The sequence below is a fragment of the Solanum lycopersicum genome, chromosome 10 (assembly GCF_036512215.1).
Source record: "Solanum lycopersicum chromosome 10, SLM_r2.1".
NCBI lineage: Eukaryota > Viridiplantae > Streptophyta > Magnoliopsida > Solanales > Solanaceae > Solanum > Solanum lycopersicum.
In genome coordinates, this window is record NC_090809.1 from 43358894 (window position 1) to 43376300 (window position 17407).

General features: G+C 31.3%; 1 protein-coding gene across 1 annotated transcript; it reads right to left on the reverse strand.

The window, feature by feature from the left end:
• Positions 1 to 12303: 12303 nt before the first annotated feature.
• LOC101260279 (nucleobase-ascorbate transporter 4-like) lies at positions 12304 to 17407 on the reverse strand. The gene is made up of 14 exons (XM_004248729.5): positions 16978 to 17407; positions 16152 to 16249; positions 15866 to 16042; positions 15681 to 15781; positions 15508 to 15583; positions 15063 to 15122; positions 14765 to 14949; positions 14416 to 14512; positions 14071 to 14157; positions 13919 to 13977; positions 13555 to 13646; positions 13280 to 13357; positions 12874 to 13034; positions 12304 to 12771 (listed from the first exon to the last, which is right to left on the reverse strand). The coding sequence occupies exons 1-14, from the start codon at positions 17072 to 17074 to the stop codon at positions 12553 to 12555; spliced, it is 1587 nt and encodes a 528-aa protein (XP_004248777.1). The 5' UTR covers positions 17075 to 17407; the 3' UTR covers positions 12304 to 12552.

The following is a 17407-nucleotide window of genomic DNA, read 5'->3' on the forward strand; positions in this document are numbered from 1 at the left end:
TGCGTTACACATGTAAAAATCAGATATGCATGTTTGTTACAAGTGTTTCTCGATATTTTCAATCTAGTAGATATAAAAGTCTCAAAATAGGTATCGTTAAGTTAAGCTTAGCCATCTATAAGCAAATAAGTGTACACTGTCATCAACAACTAAAAAATACATAAAATTATTAGATATCAAAGATTTGTAAAATAAAAGGGCATATGTGACGTTACTTGAAGTCTTCTTGAGCTTCTTGTATTCCCAATGTCTGTTCAGTTACAAATACAACTACTGCCTATCACTGCTAGAGAACACTTGGAGCTGTTAAATTTGTTCACCTTTTAGTACAGCAACTACCTATATATCTATCAAGAAAAACGCCTAATATAGGGAGTATACGATGAATGACGACATTAGGTATGTTTTTACAGTGTACTAGTAAAATTATTTGTGCAAATATCATTAAATTTATAAAATAATACTTGAAATCTATCCGTCATTATAATTAAAACAATATATTGTCTTATACGTATGGGATTATGTAGTAACAAACATTAATAATATGAAGGAAAATGAAAATTATAACATCTTATCATTTATCCTTAATAACATAAGCATAAATTAATGACTGTAAAAAAATATTCTAACATCTTTAACATAAGCAATGATGTCAGTGAGTCATCAACAGAAACAAAATACACGAATATTTAATTGTACAAAAGAAGAACAACTTCAGAATTTTCGTTCTTTTAAAATGAGAGGAAGTCACTCTATTTATAGACAATAGCGGGTATTCTGAACGAATGTTTATTATGAATTATCGGAAAGGTCACAACCTATCATAAAAGTTGTAATTCTTTGTTAAGTCGCAACTTTTCATAAATGTCACATTTTTTCATGAAAGGGAAAGACTAATTTTAAAAATAAATAAATAAAAAGGGAATCATGATTTGTGTTGGCGCATACTATAAGTGGGAAGATCCAAACTTCAAAGTTGAAATTATCATATTACCCCTACACTAAATTAATATATTATAAATTTCTAAATTTTTAATATTAGATAGTAATTAAATGTCCCTCAAAAATTAATGACCACTTCATATTTTAATTGATTAACATTTAACAATATTCATCTAATAATTTATATTTATAAAATTAAATTATTACAAAACCAAAATGTTTCAATGACCAATAAATTAATTACAGAGCTTTTCTAAGAATATCAAAGGTTATTTTAAAACTATCAAACAATTCAATATGATTTATGTATAAAAAGGATTCACGTTATTTCAAAAAAATTATTAATATTTCGATGAATCTATATCATTGTTTGTACTTATCTAACTCCCGACTTTACAAGTTACCTTATATAATTGACTTATTCCAACATTTCCTATCTATAAATGTCATGATATTAGAGTGAATAACATCAAGAGACATACAAGCATGTGAAGTATTTGGGGATAAAGTATTTCAAGAAAATTTTTAATAGATTGGTTTATGTGAATACTAAGAGGCGGTCATTCAAACTTATTTAAGATTGAACAAAGCATTCCTTCACTTCTTTGGTAGAAGAACAAAGGCGAATGACTTCATCTTCTCAAAGGAGACATCATCATACAAAAAAGGATCGTGCATAAGATAATGACACAGCCTACTCTTGCCATGAAGGACACATCATTGTACATAAAATAATTAGATATGTTTTATTTTATATTTTATTATATAGTTTCTCTTATTTTGAATGTAAAATAAAGGGTCATGCATTAGATCATGACACTACTAATATACTTTTGCAACGAAATTTTTTTTTATGATTACATATTGTACCATATTACATTTTGTTATTTATATATGTTGAGTTAATTTTTAGAGGGTATGCAAGAGTGTAGCGTATTATATTTTTTAATATACTTTTGTTAATTAATATTTTTTAAGGAAGGTGTAAGATAAAAACAACAAATAATTTGAGGTATAAAATGTAACTTATAATCATATTAATATTAAATTATTACATTCATTGAAGAAGTCATGATATGATTTCTTCATTTATATTTGTATTTTTTCTTTTATCTTATTTTGAGAAATGTAAATTCAATTTTTTACTTTTCATACATTTTGACATTCAAGTTGTCACTCATGTTTCTATATTCAAAGCTAATCATTTACAGAATATTTAATTTAGTAGCATTAGATGTTTGTTATAATGAAAAAAATTAATATTGAAAATTAATTTCAACCTTCATTTATATTTTAACATTATTAATAATTATTGTCTATTCATTTTTCTATCTTTTTCTCTGAATTTTGTCTTGCAGATGATTCGTATGTTAGATAATAATATGCATCTATTAGGTTTCCTTCATAATTATAACATTTCTAATGAGAAGTATTTTCATCTCTTTTTTAGCTTGGCAAGAGATACTATGCTATCATAGTTCAATTTGTTACCTTACATGTTGATATCAAAAAGTAGATCTCAAATATTTGAACTTTTCTTGTAAAAATGAATGATATAATTGTAATTTAATTGTAAGATGATTTTCTATATTTTAGTTATTTAAAACATTTTATGTCAGTTTAGATAGGATGTACGCGTATTGTACGTGTCTAGAAACTAATATACATACATACATACATATATAATTAATTTGATTCCTTTCAACTTTCAAACTTCTTTATTAATTGAAAACTTCAGTGTTCATCTATTACCATCAAAAGAAAGAAATCAAATAATTAATGTTGATCTTATTCAGTTAGGTCAACAAAGAAAATGTGCATGTTCTTGTCCCCTGAAAAGTCTCAAATACCTTTCTGTACTTTTTGGTTAGCCTCAACGCCATTTTTTAATTTCAATATGTGTCTCCAACAATAGTAATCTTATCATTCATTGACATATTACATTCATTATAGTAAGAAATTGATGGTAAATTTATACAAAGTTATTGAGAAAAATGAACACACATCATAAATCAACTATTTTCATCTATTGTTTATTGTAAAGGTGAGGGTTATGCATGTTTCTATTTTATAAGTCCATTAAAATTATATTTGGTTATAAATTTAAAAAAAAATTGCATATATAAGTTATAAACAAAGTGTTAGTGAAAAAACTTACAAGATAAAAAAAATTGCAATATTACAATTGAAAATAAAATGAAAAAATTAATCTCTTCAGGCTGAGGCGCATATATCTCGCTCTCTTTAACGAGATTCATGCCCACTGCAGCAAATGTTTTCACCGGTCCAGCAGTAGTTCTCTTTGACTTGCCCCCTCCAGGATACAACAGCCTTCACAAAGTATAACTCAACAACTCTGGACAAGAGTTGAGTTCAAAGCTCCACAAATAAAAAACCTTCCTTCAACTAATAAGAACTCTTTTTTAGACTAACTCTTTCACTCTTTGTTTTCTCTTGTATTTTGTGTGTGTCCCAAATCAAATGAAGACCACCACTATTTATACTACAAGAAGTCTTCCTAGCAATGTATAGGAAGATAATGGAGGTAGTAAATAGTGAAGATAATGGTCTTAGGATTTTCATAGGTTACATAGGTTACAATAGGAGTTACATAGGATACAAAGAGTAATGGAGGAATTAAGAATGAAATAAAGTGATGGACAACCAATGCTATTGGATGATGTAGAAGTGATCCATTCCAATCTTTATTGGAATGTCTTTATCTCACAATGAATTCAACCAACAAAGCCAAAAGTAATGACATTACATGGCTACCAAGTCAAAAATGAATAGCATGATTGAATTGGTAGTTTAAAACTCAAATGCATACCAATGATCATTCTTATAACTTTAAAATAAGCAATTTAATATGTTAAATATTAATATTAAAATGCTAATAACCTAACAATCCCCCACTCATTTTAATATTTAGATAAGAGGGTATATCAGTTGAAGGAAGACTACTATGCATAATGAAGGTGTGCTCTGCATTGAACCTCCACTTAGTGAAACATTAACTTTTACTCTAGAGTCGTAGTGGTCTCAGACTTGAACTATGACTGTTTAAGGAAAATAAAATTTCACTGCTCACACATAATAATCAAGGTGTTGACATGAGCTTTAAAAGCCAGCACGTTATGGCCATTCTCATAGGAAACGACCTACTTCCACACATCACATAGGTGAAATTTGTCGAGAGTGCTCCTGTAATATTGACACTCCACCCATACGGGCTACAGATATTCATTAAGAGTTTTATCAACTCAACCTTCACAAACTACAGGAAACAATGCACTCACATCATAGGGAGGGAAAAAAAGTGCATTTTTCACAACAAGTCATCATATGATTAGTTTTTCCCTTTGAACCTGGTTGTAGGATCTCTAGTCCCCAGGTTGGGTTTCCTCATATATGACTCAAGGATTTGTAGGTTTCAATCTCATCCCCCTCGATGTGCTCCAGACCTTTTCTCTTGTTAAGGCCTTCGTAAGAGGATATGCAAGATTATCACAAGATTTGACATAATAAACATTAATGGTACCATTTGTCAAATACGATCTTACATTACTGTGTTCCCTCCTTATAGGTCTGGATTTACCGTTGTAATAAAGATTTTGAACTCTATCAATTGCCGCGGTGCTATCACAATGAATTAAAATAGGAGGAATTGATTTTTCAAAATAAGGAATTTGAAACAATAAATCTCTTAACCAGTTCACTTCCTCACTAGCTGAAGCTAAATCAATTAGTTCAACCTCCATGGTAGAGTTAGCAATTATAGTTTGCTTTTTTGATCTCCAACAAACAGCACCACCATCTAAAGTAAAGACATAACCAGTTGTAGAACATGAATCACCTGACAAAGTGTTTCAATCCGCATCACAAAAGCCTTCAAGTACAGCAGGATATTTTTTATAGAACAAACCACAATTTTTTCGTTCCAATTAAATATCTCATAACTCTTGTTATAGCATGCCAATGTTCATTACCTGGCTTGTTTGTAAACCTGTCAGGTACTCCTACTGCATATGCAATACCAGGCCTAGTGCAATTAGTCACATATCTCAAACTTCTGATTATACAAGCAAATTCCTTTTGATTTATTACATAATTTTCACTTTCAACATGAAATAAGTGAAGACTTGAATCAAAAGGAGTAGCAACATGCTTGCAATCATAAAAGTTATATTTTTCAAAATTTTCTCATCATAATGTGACTGGTCAAGGAAAATCCTTTCACATGTTCTTGTTATTTTTATTCCAAGAATAAAATTTGTCTCACCAAGATCTTTCATATCAAAATGGCTTCTAAGAACATTTTTAGCTTCATCAATAACATTCATGTTAGAGTCAAAGATCAACAAATCATCAACATATAGGCAAATGATCACATGTGAATTATTTCAAAACTTATTATATATGCACTTATCACACTCATTTGTTTTAAAACCATTTTCAATTATGCGGGAATCAAACTTTCATGTCATTGCTTTGGTGCCTGTTTCAAGTCATATAGGGATTTAGTAAGTTTACATACTTTGCTTTCTTGGCCTGCTTTAATAAAACACTCGGGTTGGTCCATATAAATTTTTTCATTTAGCTCTCCATTTAGAAATTTTTTTTACATCCATTTGATAAATTTGCAAATAAAAAATTGCATCCATAGCAACTAAAAGTCTAATGGATGTAATTCTTGTTACCGGAAAAAAAGTATCAAAAAATTCTAGGTCTTCTAGTTGTTTGAAACCTTTTGCAACTAGCCTAGCCTTGTATTTATCAATAGAACCATCCGATTTTAACTTTTTCCTTAAGACCCATTTGCAACCAATTGTTATACAACCCGGTGGTAAATCAACTAACTTCCAAGTTTTATTAGAAATTAGAGATTTCATTTCATCATTTACAACCTCTTTTCAAAAAATAGAATCATGTGAAGATAATGCTTCTTTCAAAGTTAGAGGGTCATTTTCAACATTAAACACATAAAAATCAGGACCAAAATCTTTTTCTACTCTAGCTCTTTTACTTCTTCTTAACTCAAAATCACCAATTTCTTTATTTTTCAAAGTTGAAGTAGAAGAACTAGGTAGTGACAAAATATTTAGTTCAATCCTTTGACCCCCACTATTTTTAGTATCAAAAGGAAATTTATTTTCATGAAAAATAGCATCACCAGATTCTATTACACTATTATCTTCAAGATTAAAAAATCTATAGGCTGTACTATTTGAAGCATAACCAAGAAAAGCACAAGTAGCAACTTTCTTACCCAACTTTGTAATCTTGGGATCCATTAGCCTCACAAAGGCTAGACAACCCCAAACCCTTAGATATCCCAAACTTGACTTGTAACCTTTTCACAATTCAAAAAGCGTCAATTTAGACTTTTTATGAGGCACACGATTCAACACATAACAAGCAGTTAAGGTAGCTTCACCCCAAAAATTTAAAAGTTGCATGTGACTCAATTAGTATGGCATTAGTCAATCACCAAAGTTCTATTCTTCCTTTATGCTAATCCATTAGACGAAGGAGAGTAAGGAGGAGTAGTTTCATGGATTATTCCGAATGATCTAACAAAAGAATTAAACTCATTAGATTTATATTCACGGCTTCTATCACTTCTAATTCTTTTTATTTTTCTTCCAAACTGATTTCCAACCTCATTGAGATAAGTTTTGAAATTTTCAAAAGCATCACTTTTATTTTTCATCAAGTAAACATATGTAAACTTAGAAAAATCATCAATGAAAGTGATAAAATATCTATTACCTCCACGAGTTAGAATGCCACCAAGTTCACAAATATCAATATGAACTAATTCTAACAAATTGTTTTTTCTTTCAACTTGAAAATGAGGCCTTTTAGTGATCTTGGATTTACTACAAGCCTCACACTTTTCAAAATTATTTTTAACCATTGGGATTAATCCTAAACTACTCATGATTCCAACATAACGATCATTAATATGACACAAACGAGCATGCCAAAAATTAGTAGAAAAAAACATATAAACAGAAATAGAAGTTTTATTCATTTCAACATTTAACTTATTCCATCACATGCATACCCCTTCCCCGCAAAAATATCTTTCTTCACTATTACATATTGATCAGATTCAATAGTCTGTTTAAAGCCTGCTTTATTAAGAAGAAAACAAAACATCAATTTTTTTCTGATAGAAGGAGTATAAAGTACATCTTTCAATATTAATATCCTTCCAGAAGTAAATCACAATTCAACATCTCCCTTTCCAAGCACTTGAGTAGTTTGAGCATCACCAAGCATGATGGTTTTGGGCTCCTCAAAATGAGTATATTTTTTAAACCAGTCTTTGTCATAACAGACATGACGATTTGCACCAGAATCAGCCCACCATCCATCAACATTCTCAACCATGTTTATGTCGGTAATCACCGCCACAAAAGGTTCTTCGGTAACGTTTGCCTGAGGGTTAGGACCATGTTTCCGGAATCTGCAAAATCGAGCAATATATCCACTCTTGCCACAAACAAAGCATGGTCCCTTATCTTGAACTTGTTGATTTTGTGCTTGGTGATTTTCACCATTATTTTTCTTGGAAGGTCTACCATTGTTTTTCTTGAATTTTTTCTTCTTAGGCTTTAAAGAAGTATTTTTGTGAGTTTCAGGAGTAGCATTATTCGAAGTAATTAAATTTACCTTCGATGTGATGTTGTTCTCTTCTGTTTGTAAAAGTGCATCTTGGCCCCTTGCTTCTTCTTCCATGCGGATTTTCATCATCAAGGTTTCAAGAGAAGTTTCCTTTTGTTTGTGGCGCATAGTTTTTTGAAATTCCTTCTAAGAAAGGTGAAAGTTTATCCACTATGCCACAAACAAGAAGGTTATCTCCAATCTTAACCTCTTCGGACCTAAGCTCTCCAACAATCATGATGAAGTCTTGAGCTTGATTTACCACTGATTTGTTGTCCACCATTTGGAAACGAAAAAATCTACTAGCTGCATATTTTTTCGCTCCAGCCTCTTCGGTATCATACTTACTTTGTAATGTCTTCCAAATTTTCTTTGCACTAGAGCAAGTTTTATCATAATAATCATAAAAATTATCAGATAGACAATTAAGAAGATAATACCGACACTTATAAGAATCACCATCGTACTTTTTCACTTTCTCTAGATGAGAAATAATTATCATCATTCATAGTGGTGATGGCTTCTTTATTTGGATTCTTCTCGGTTAATACATAAGAAACATTGAGAAGACTTAAGTAGAAAAGTACTTTACACTTCCATCTCTTGAAATGGTTACCATTGAACCGAAATGGTTTGTTAAGATCTCCCATCTTGACATCCGCAGTTTTTCCAACTGTAGCCATCTTTGAATCTCCTTAAAATTGTTAGTGAAAAAACTTGCAAGATAATAAAAATTGCAATATTACAATTGAAAATAAAATGAAGAAATTAATCTCTTCAGGCTGAGGCGCAGATATCTCCTCTCTTTAAGGAGATTCAAGTCCATTGCAGCAAATGTTTTCACCGGTCCAGCAGTAGTTCTCTTTGACTAGTCCCCTCCAGGATACAACAGCCTTCACAAAGTATAACTCAACAATTCTGGAAAAGAGTTGAGTTCAAAGCTCCACAAATAAGAACACCTTCCTTCAACTAATAAGTACTCTTTTTTAGACTAACTTTTCACTGTTATGAAAACCACCACTATTTATACTACAAGAAGTTTTCCTAGCAATGAATAGGAAGATAATGGAGGTAGTAAATAGTGAAGATAATGATCTTAGGATTTTCATAGGTTACAATAGAAGTTACATAGGTTACAATAGGAGTTACGTAGGTTACAATAGGAGTTACATAGGTTATAATAGGAATTACATAGGTTACAAAGAGTAATGGAGGAATTAAGAATGAAATAAAGTGATGGACAACCAATGCTATTGGATAATGTAGAAGTTATCTATTCCAATGTTTATTGGAATGTTTTTATCTCACAATGAATTCAACTAATAAAGCCAAAAGTAATGGCATTACATGGCGCTACCAAGTCAAAGATGAATAGCATGATTAAATTGGTAGTTTAAAACTCAAATGTCTACCAATGGTCATTCTTATAACTCCAAAATAAAGTAATTTAACATGTTAAATATTAATATTAAAATGCTAATAACCTAACACAAAGTTTAACAAAAACGAACAAACTTTATTTATGAAAGCTAATTGTTGTTTGGCAATCAAGGCCAATAACAAAAAAGTTTACAACTCATGGCGACTCACAATGTTTCATTATAATTTTGCTAATAATTAAAGTATTCATTTACTTATAAATTCGACAAAATTAAATGTCAAAAAATGTTATAGAGAAAATCTTAATTCGTCATTACAATAGTACGAAAAACTAACACTGAATATTTACTATTGGAACTTTTGAAATTGATGAAGAGGTTGATGAATCTCAGAGCGAGGGAATGAGTCTTATAAAATGGAGAGTTAGACAAATACCGAGACACAGAAGATATAGACCCTTAGAAAACTACAGAAATAATGATTACCATAAAATGATTAATACAATGGAAAGCCTACCATAATTGTCCTGAAAGAGTCTTGGAGAGTGGAGCAATGAAAACGCATTGAAACAACAAATATCTGCTTTATGCGAGGTTTTATTTACAACATGATTTACAAAAATTCTCTACATATGATTACCGATAAATTGCAGAAGGTTATTAACGAATATAATAATTATGCTCGACACTCGTGCATTCGGGTATACACACCGAAACAGGTACCCTTGAATCAATTGAACTAGATCCATGAATGTTTCATATTCAAATCATTAACTGTGTTTTGATTTGCAAGTAACTGCACGTGCGATCTATAAGATAAAATTTGATTCCATGCATACAGATAATACAATACTATGAAACTACACTTGCATTAAGTTTCATATTATATTAGCTACTTTGAGTTGGCCGCAACTTCGGCTCGCCCTCGGCTCTAATATATCAGGTTTTAGGGTGAACTATTCATCCTACTCGAGTTGGATTCTCTCAGTCGTGGCATAATGTTCTTAATTTTCGGACACAAAATACTTTATATATTTACGTGTCTTTATTTGATATTCTTAGACTTAGTATTTGAGGTTTATTGGATGTCCTTAATGTGATGACTTTCAGATTTCGAAAAAGATATTTAATAGACTTTAGTGGTTTTGCATTTCTTATCATTGACAAGATTTCAGCTTCCGCATTATGGTTAGTATTTTGTACGTTGAACAATTAATATAAGTTGGCCTGTGATTTCATTGCTTCGCCCACCAACAGGTTAGAGGGTACCTCTTATGACTCGTTTTAGGTCGTGACAAACTTGGTATCAGAGTCTTAGGTTCAACGATTTCATCACATGTGGACATGTCTAGTAGAGTCTTACAAAACAGTACGAAAAACCCTTTACTTTTCTTCGAGAAGTTATATGACTTTAGGAAAAATCCATTTTTTCCTTCTTTCGTGCGATTACTTAAATCAAATTGGTATCTAAATATCTCTAAAAACAAAATATAGCATTGAAAATATCTTTTAAGAGACTATTCTACCTATAGTTGTAGAGAGAGAAATGTATATATAGTCTGGACTCTATTAAAAGTGCCAAGAACACATGTTACAAAAATGATAATAATAATAATCATCCAAATATGTGTCTCATTGAGAAACTTGCCACACTTAATTAAGCTAGTCATTGATTCGCCAAAGTCAAACTACACAAAAAATTGACAATTGTGATGCATGTCCAATAATGGTAAGCAAAGTCCATGGTTAGGGATCTTATTCCTTAAACACATATAGAGTGAATTCAAAGTAAGTTTCAAACTTGGTAGTTATTTATTAGATGAAGAAGTATCATATATTATTATAATATATTATTATAAGTGGGAAGCTCCTAATTTCAAAGTTGAATTACCATTTTGTCCTCATCTTATCCCTAAAATAAATTTATATTAATATCTACTTAATTAATTAAATATTAAGTAATAATTATATTTAAATTCATGCATCAAACAAGATCTTAATGCAACATATGTTCATGTACCAATTAAATATGAATAATGAAGAGTCTAATAACCTTTTAGTTTAAATTTTTAAGATAAGTGGGGGTAATGAAGAGTCTATCAAACACACTCACTCCACATTATTTTTATTCTCTCTTTGTGATCATCTTGCATTCTACAATAGGTTAGTCAACATTAGTTGTAAAATTCTCATTATCAATTTGTAATTATAAGAATTCTTACTATTTTATTTATTCGTATTCTTTAAAATTTCATGCATATTCATTTCTTTTTGTCGGGAAATATGTAAATTATGATAGTTACAAAATGAACATACTCCAATATGAATTTGTAAGTGAATTTTTATTTTTCATATCTCCATTTTTTTGAGCTTTTAAATATTACTTTGTAATTGATTACTGTATTTTTGTATTCATCCTTTCTTCTATCTTTAGGATATATATAGTAAAGCTAATCACATTTTGTATTTTTTATTAATTATTTTGATGGTAAACATGTTATCCCATAGAATAATAATTATGTCTTCTTCATTGTTTGATAATCATTTATCTTTTTAAAACAACATATTTGTACTTTTTCCTTTTATATGTAATCTCAAATGTTAAAAAAATCATGTTCTTAATTGTTATCAAGAGGTACAAACTAAGGGCAAAAGTAAAAATAAGTTAAAAAAAATAATGTATTGTAAAAAAAATGACTAAATGTTACGTTCAATAATATTGTTTTAGAATTCATATATATATATATATATATATATATATATATATATATATATATATATATATATTTCAAACAATATAGTGTATCTTTATTCTTAATGTATTCATGCTTTCTTTTCTGTTTGTCTTTATTATTTTATTATTATTATTATTATTATAGTTTATTATACATATGATATGTTTTGTATATCGTAAGTCGGCTTCTAACAAAATGTAATTCAATTAGTATGAAAATATTTTTGTATTTTAATGTGATATCTTTTATTATGAATGTTATGTCTTTATTTACTTCTTTTTTCGTTTGAAATTGTAATTTTTTCTATAAATTTGATGATACACCGCCCAAACATTTTGTAATTATATTTTTCTTTATACTATCTTTTTCTTATAGACAATTTCCTTTTTGATTATTAAAACTTGTGTTTAGTAGATTAAAATATATTAATTCTTCTAATATAATAAAAATATTATTTTTCATGAAGTATTTAAAATATCAAATCTCCAATATCTAACACAAGATTTTCATTTTATATTTTGTTCAGAGTTATATTTTTATGTCAAACTTACATATGAAAGGACTTGGATTGGAACTTAGCTATATAAATTAATTTTCTCATATCAATTAGGGGTCAAACGTGCAATGCACGTTCCGAGTACTAGTACATCAAAAAGGCGCAACATATACTTAAATAAATATTTAATAAAATATCATCTCATGTCCTGTACTAGACCAGAAAAAGTTTAGAAGCCCTACTCATATTCCAAAGGCGTCACTTCAATTCACATGTATTATTTCTTTCCTTAAACAAAAAGAAAAAAAGAAAAAGTGGTACTATATATTTATACTGAGGGGAAGTACTTGGAAAGGCCATAAGGGAGAGAATAGAACTCTTCACTTCTAGGATCGTTGTCAAAATGCTTGAACTTTGCCCACCAATGCCTTCCACTGTCTTTCTTGGTGTTGACATGTTCTCGAGCAAGAGTTAAGTCCAAGAACAATGCTACAATTCCTGCCACTGTGGCCGGGGACGTGAAGATTACTTGCATTATTTTGTTAAACTGCAATTCGTTTAAAGGACAAAAATTATCGACATTCAATTCGGTAACATGTAAAAGTTATTGCATTGAATTGAAAATGAATATGACATATATGGCACATACCCAGGCAGAGCCAGAGCGAACGGGACCATCACCAGTGGTTATGACATAACCATTGAAGTATTGTGGCACAGAAAAACCCAAGTAGATGGACAAACCTAATATAAACTTAGTCCTGAAGCTGTTGAGATTGCAAAATTGAAGTAATCCAAGACCAGCAGAAGCTGCATTAAAAGATCAAACGTCAGAACAAATAATCATACACCTTGAATGAAGGAAGTGTATTCTCATTTTTATTGCACATTTTAGTTTTTGATGTTGATTATACAAGCTCAACATTCCAATGCTGATCGAGACAGGGATCAAGAAGGCATTCGCGCAGAAATTGCTTGAAGAACTATATATATATATATATATATATATATATATATATATAGCTTACACTATAATGCTGAAAGGAATGACATACACATGAAAGCAAACATGATAGAGTACAAAGCTCCAACAATTGGCAGAGGTATGGAAGCAAGAACAGCTCCAAACTTTCCTGTTAATGGACAAAAAATTTCAACCATTAGTCTCAAAAGAAATTCTGAAACCAAATGATCGATCTACAGTATAAGCCGTATAATACCTCTATTAACGAATTTGAGCATCAAACAGAATACCTTAAGACGAGGGATAAAGTGACCAAAAATACCGATAGATCAGACTCTGAACTTATTACTTGATTATCTTACTTACCTAACACGGAGAAGAAAAGCATAAATATTGCAGACATTTGAATCACTCTTCTACTTCCAACTCGAGTCATTGCCACAAGACCTACATTTTCACTGCATAGATCACAAGAGAAAAATATTTAGTTAATGAAGTCAACCTATTTAACTTTACTCGCATGAAACTCTCACCGATGATTTACATTATAGAGACTACAAAATGACTGGAAAAAATAGTTTCATAATACTAGTAATCCTCTTTCCTGACCGAACTTTAGCTCTTTTAGGACAGTAGTATGAGCTTTAGCACAAAGTAAATGTTCTACTTTCAGCGTTTCGTAGGAAAAAATGATTTTTGAAATCAGATGCTGTGGGGGTAGACGTATTACACTGAGACAGTAAATCCGCTTGCAGTTCCCCATAGACCACTCAGCAAAAGGCCTAATCCCTGGATGTCACGAAAACCAAATTGATGTAAGCAGAGAAATTTTGCAATTGAATAAAGGTCAGTCAACGAGAAGTGTAAATATCATCCACCAACCAGCCAACCAGCACCACGGCTAATTACTGAACCCGGTGTATGTGTTACACTTCCATATCTTGCAGCTGCTATAAATGCTCCAGTAGACTGTCAAAATAACAATAATAGGAATACTTCATAGAAAATCTATGGAAGCATGTTCTTCACAAAGATGTCTCGTATCATGAAAGACTTAAGAGTTTAGTGCCGAACAAGGACTAGTGACATCTTTAAAAACAATCTGTTAGCTTCATGTATCTTATACATGGAAAAACTGTTTCTCGAAGGAAAAAGCATACATTTTTCATTATAGTTTTTACTAGCAAGAGAGAAACCTGAACCAAGTTATTAGAACTGTATATAGACCTCGACAAGAGAAACCAAAGCTGCAGCCATCATTACAAAGACATCTCCAGCATCGACTTTGGGAGCACCCCATTGCCATGGATAAGGTACCTTTATCCTGCATTTCCGCAAGTCAGTGAAAGCAGAACAAAATCACTTAGAATTCTATAGAGAAGAGTTCAATGAGGAAAGAAGTTAAATACAACACCAAATTGTAGTTGACCTAAAATCCTCGAAAAGAAGCTTCTATTGTTACCAATGATCTTGTACTTCAAATATCTACCACTTCAGGATATCATTTTGTTCGTTATAAATACCATTAATGAACAAGGATATGAGTTAACTAAAACCCGAGTTTAATGTAGCATACCATGAAGCTCCACTAATGAGCCCAGAGCGATCCACACGGCAACTAAATTGAGTCTGTGGAGGTCTATTGTTGTATGCACCTGTCACAGTGAGAAGAGCTGCATATGCCCACACTATAGCAACTGATAATAGGACAGCAAATCGTTCAAAGATGGGATGCTTTAATTTCCACATGTGAGGAATGTACTGCACAAACATTTATATCCCATATATTAGACTACTGACATAACTATAAGAATTCATTCGAAGAAATTCATCTGTATGGAAACTCGATACTGTTTATTAAAGAAACGGCTTACTTGAGACAACAATAATAGTATTATTAACCCTGGAAGACCAATTTCAACACATTCTGCCAGCTGAATCAACAGAAATGAATAAGAAGTTTGTAAATCCAATGACGAAAAAGGGAAAACATATAGATACTACTTCGTGGAAATAAAATATGTTACAAAATGACTAGAGGCCTTCTACATGTAGCTCATTTAGAAAAGCATTCGTTGAATTTACCAATGTATTGGTTTTTTCTTAATTGATCCTAAGAAACTTAATCTAAGTTAACAGAGTTAGGAAATAGTTTCTGAAATCATTTAAAAGCTATATATGGCAATTTCTATACTAGTGAAATCAAGGAATATGGCAAGCTTTCACACGGTGTACTATTGATATATATAACTAATTACATTCTTTGAAAGGCATCAACGGCCTATCTAAAAGATAGCAATCAATAATCAAAAGTCTTACAAGCGGAAAACCTTGCGTATATAGACCAAGGCCTACAAGAAACACTGGTGGAGCTGCAGAGAGAGGAGATAGGACCCTACATTGTTAAACAACTGCAGTAAGACTTCTTTTTTTCTTAATGAAACAAACACGAATAGGATGGAAATGAAGGATAAATCCTGCAAAACGCACACCTTATGACAATTCTCCAGAGTCCGAGAAAGCCAATTAATATGGGAAGTATGGATGCAATCATCAGAGCTCCCTGCATTCCTCTCATCGAATGTATAAACCTCTGAAGAACATGATGAAAATAAAGCCGGAATCAAAGTCAAACATAAAAACAGGAAACTGATGCAACAAGATGGAATATGCCAACCTCGCGAGGGTCAAGATATGTATTGTATCTACTGGATGATGCAACAAAAGTAGCTGGAATAATGAATGTGAATGATCCACCTATCACCACAGGAAGCCGGGTTCCAAACAAAGACTGCAAAAGAGTATTCAGCCCAGCAACAAAGAGCAAAGTTTGAATTACTTGAGCTTTCTCCTCCTGAAAGACATAATTTTGAAACTACTATTGTAAGTACACTAGTACTCCATGTGCCCGAACTTGTAAACCCAAATTGCTCTTCAAAATTACTGATAAAGTAAATACTTACATTGCCACCACCCATTTGAGGAACAATGATGGTCGGGATAATGACCGTAGTTCCCAGCATAACTATGTAGTGCTGAAAACCCAGAATAATGGCCTCCGCTGTATATTATTTAGAGAAGTGGACAGTCAACAGCTTGTATTATGTCTTCCGATCACACGAAGAGGACAACACAGAATCTTTTGTATTGGCTTTACACTTAGGATTTGAACGTACATTTAGGCATTTAAACAAAGAAAAACTCGAGGCTTTATTAGGTAACACGAGTATGAAAGTGATCAAATCAAAACATCTGATCCCTTTGATGATTAAAACACATAACAATCCTATACGCAGAAGTAGATCCATAATTTAGACACTGCGGGTTCTTAAGAGAGTGAATTTTGAAATGTACATCTAAATCAATTTATTCTTATTTATTTGCAGACATATACAGGGATCGACCTGGAATCACTAGTCCTGCCAAACCACAAGCTCATGGTTGAATCTGCCACAGGCTATATAATCCATTCTGTTCAATTCAAATCTGTCTCATTTACTTACTAGTTATTCTTTCTGTCACTTCACAGAAATTTGAATAGGTAACCGGAACTCAAGGAACGCCAACACACTTAAAGGATCCAAACAACACACATCTAGTTTTCAACATGCTCTTCAGGCAATCAAATAGTGAAAATGGAAACAGAGAGAATTGAAAGCAAGCAAAACCAATTAAACTATGAAATGAAAAGCAAGAAAATTAACATGTATGTACAATGAACTAATCAACAACTTTTCAGTCTTAAACTAGTTGAGATCAAGAAAGTAAAGTGTAACACAAATCACATACGCCATGAAGGGTTGCTGTTAACACAATAATCAACTCCTGGCAATTGGTCCTTCACTGGATGTGGAACCAATTCATCAGCTTTCACCTGTGGCGCCATTGCTTTTGTTTTATCTCTACGTTAAATCAAGTAACAACACTAGTTCAAATATGCTAAATTTATATCAAATTATCATTGACTACAATTATTAGTGGTTATGCTTATCTTTAGCTCAAACAAATTATTATATATTAACAGAAAGGACTGAGAAATTTCAAAGTAGGTAATCATATACTATATTCGTACTCATTATCAAACATGAAAAAGGAGTTAGTGGTTCAGAACCAAGTGATGTATTTAAAATTTCTTTTATGTTTACATAATTTGAGTGAAAAACAATGAATTTAGTTGAACCAGCAATATTCAGCTTTGACCACAAAATTAAATTCTAAC

Excerpts from the sequence above, each read along its gene's own strand:
- LOC101260279 (XM_004248729.5), bottom strand. The coding sequence starts at position 17,074 with ATGGCGCCACAGGTGAAAGCTGATGAATTGGTTCCACATCCAGTGAAG. Across the intron at positions 14,513-14,764 it reads CTCATTAGTGGAGCTTCATG|GATAAAGGTACCTTATCCAT; the intron begins GTATGCTACATT and ends GCGGAAATGCAG. Across the intron at positions 13,978-14,070 it reads GCCGTGGTGCTGGTTGGCTG|GGATTAGGCCTTTTGCTGAG; the intron begins GTTGGTGGATGA and ends CGTGACATCCAG.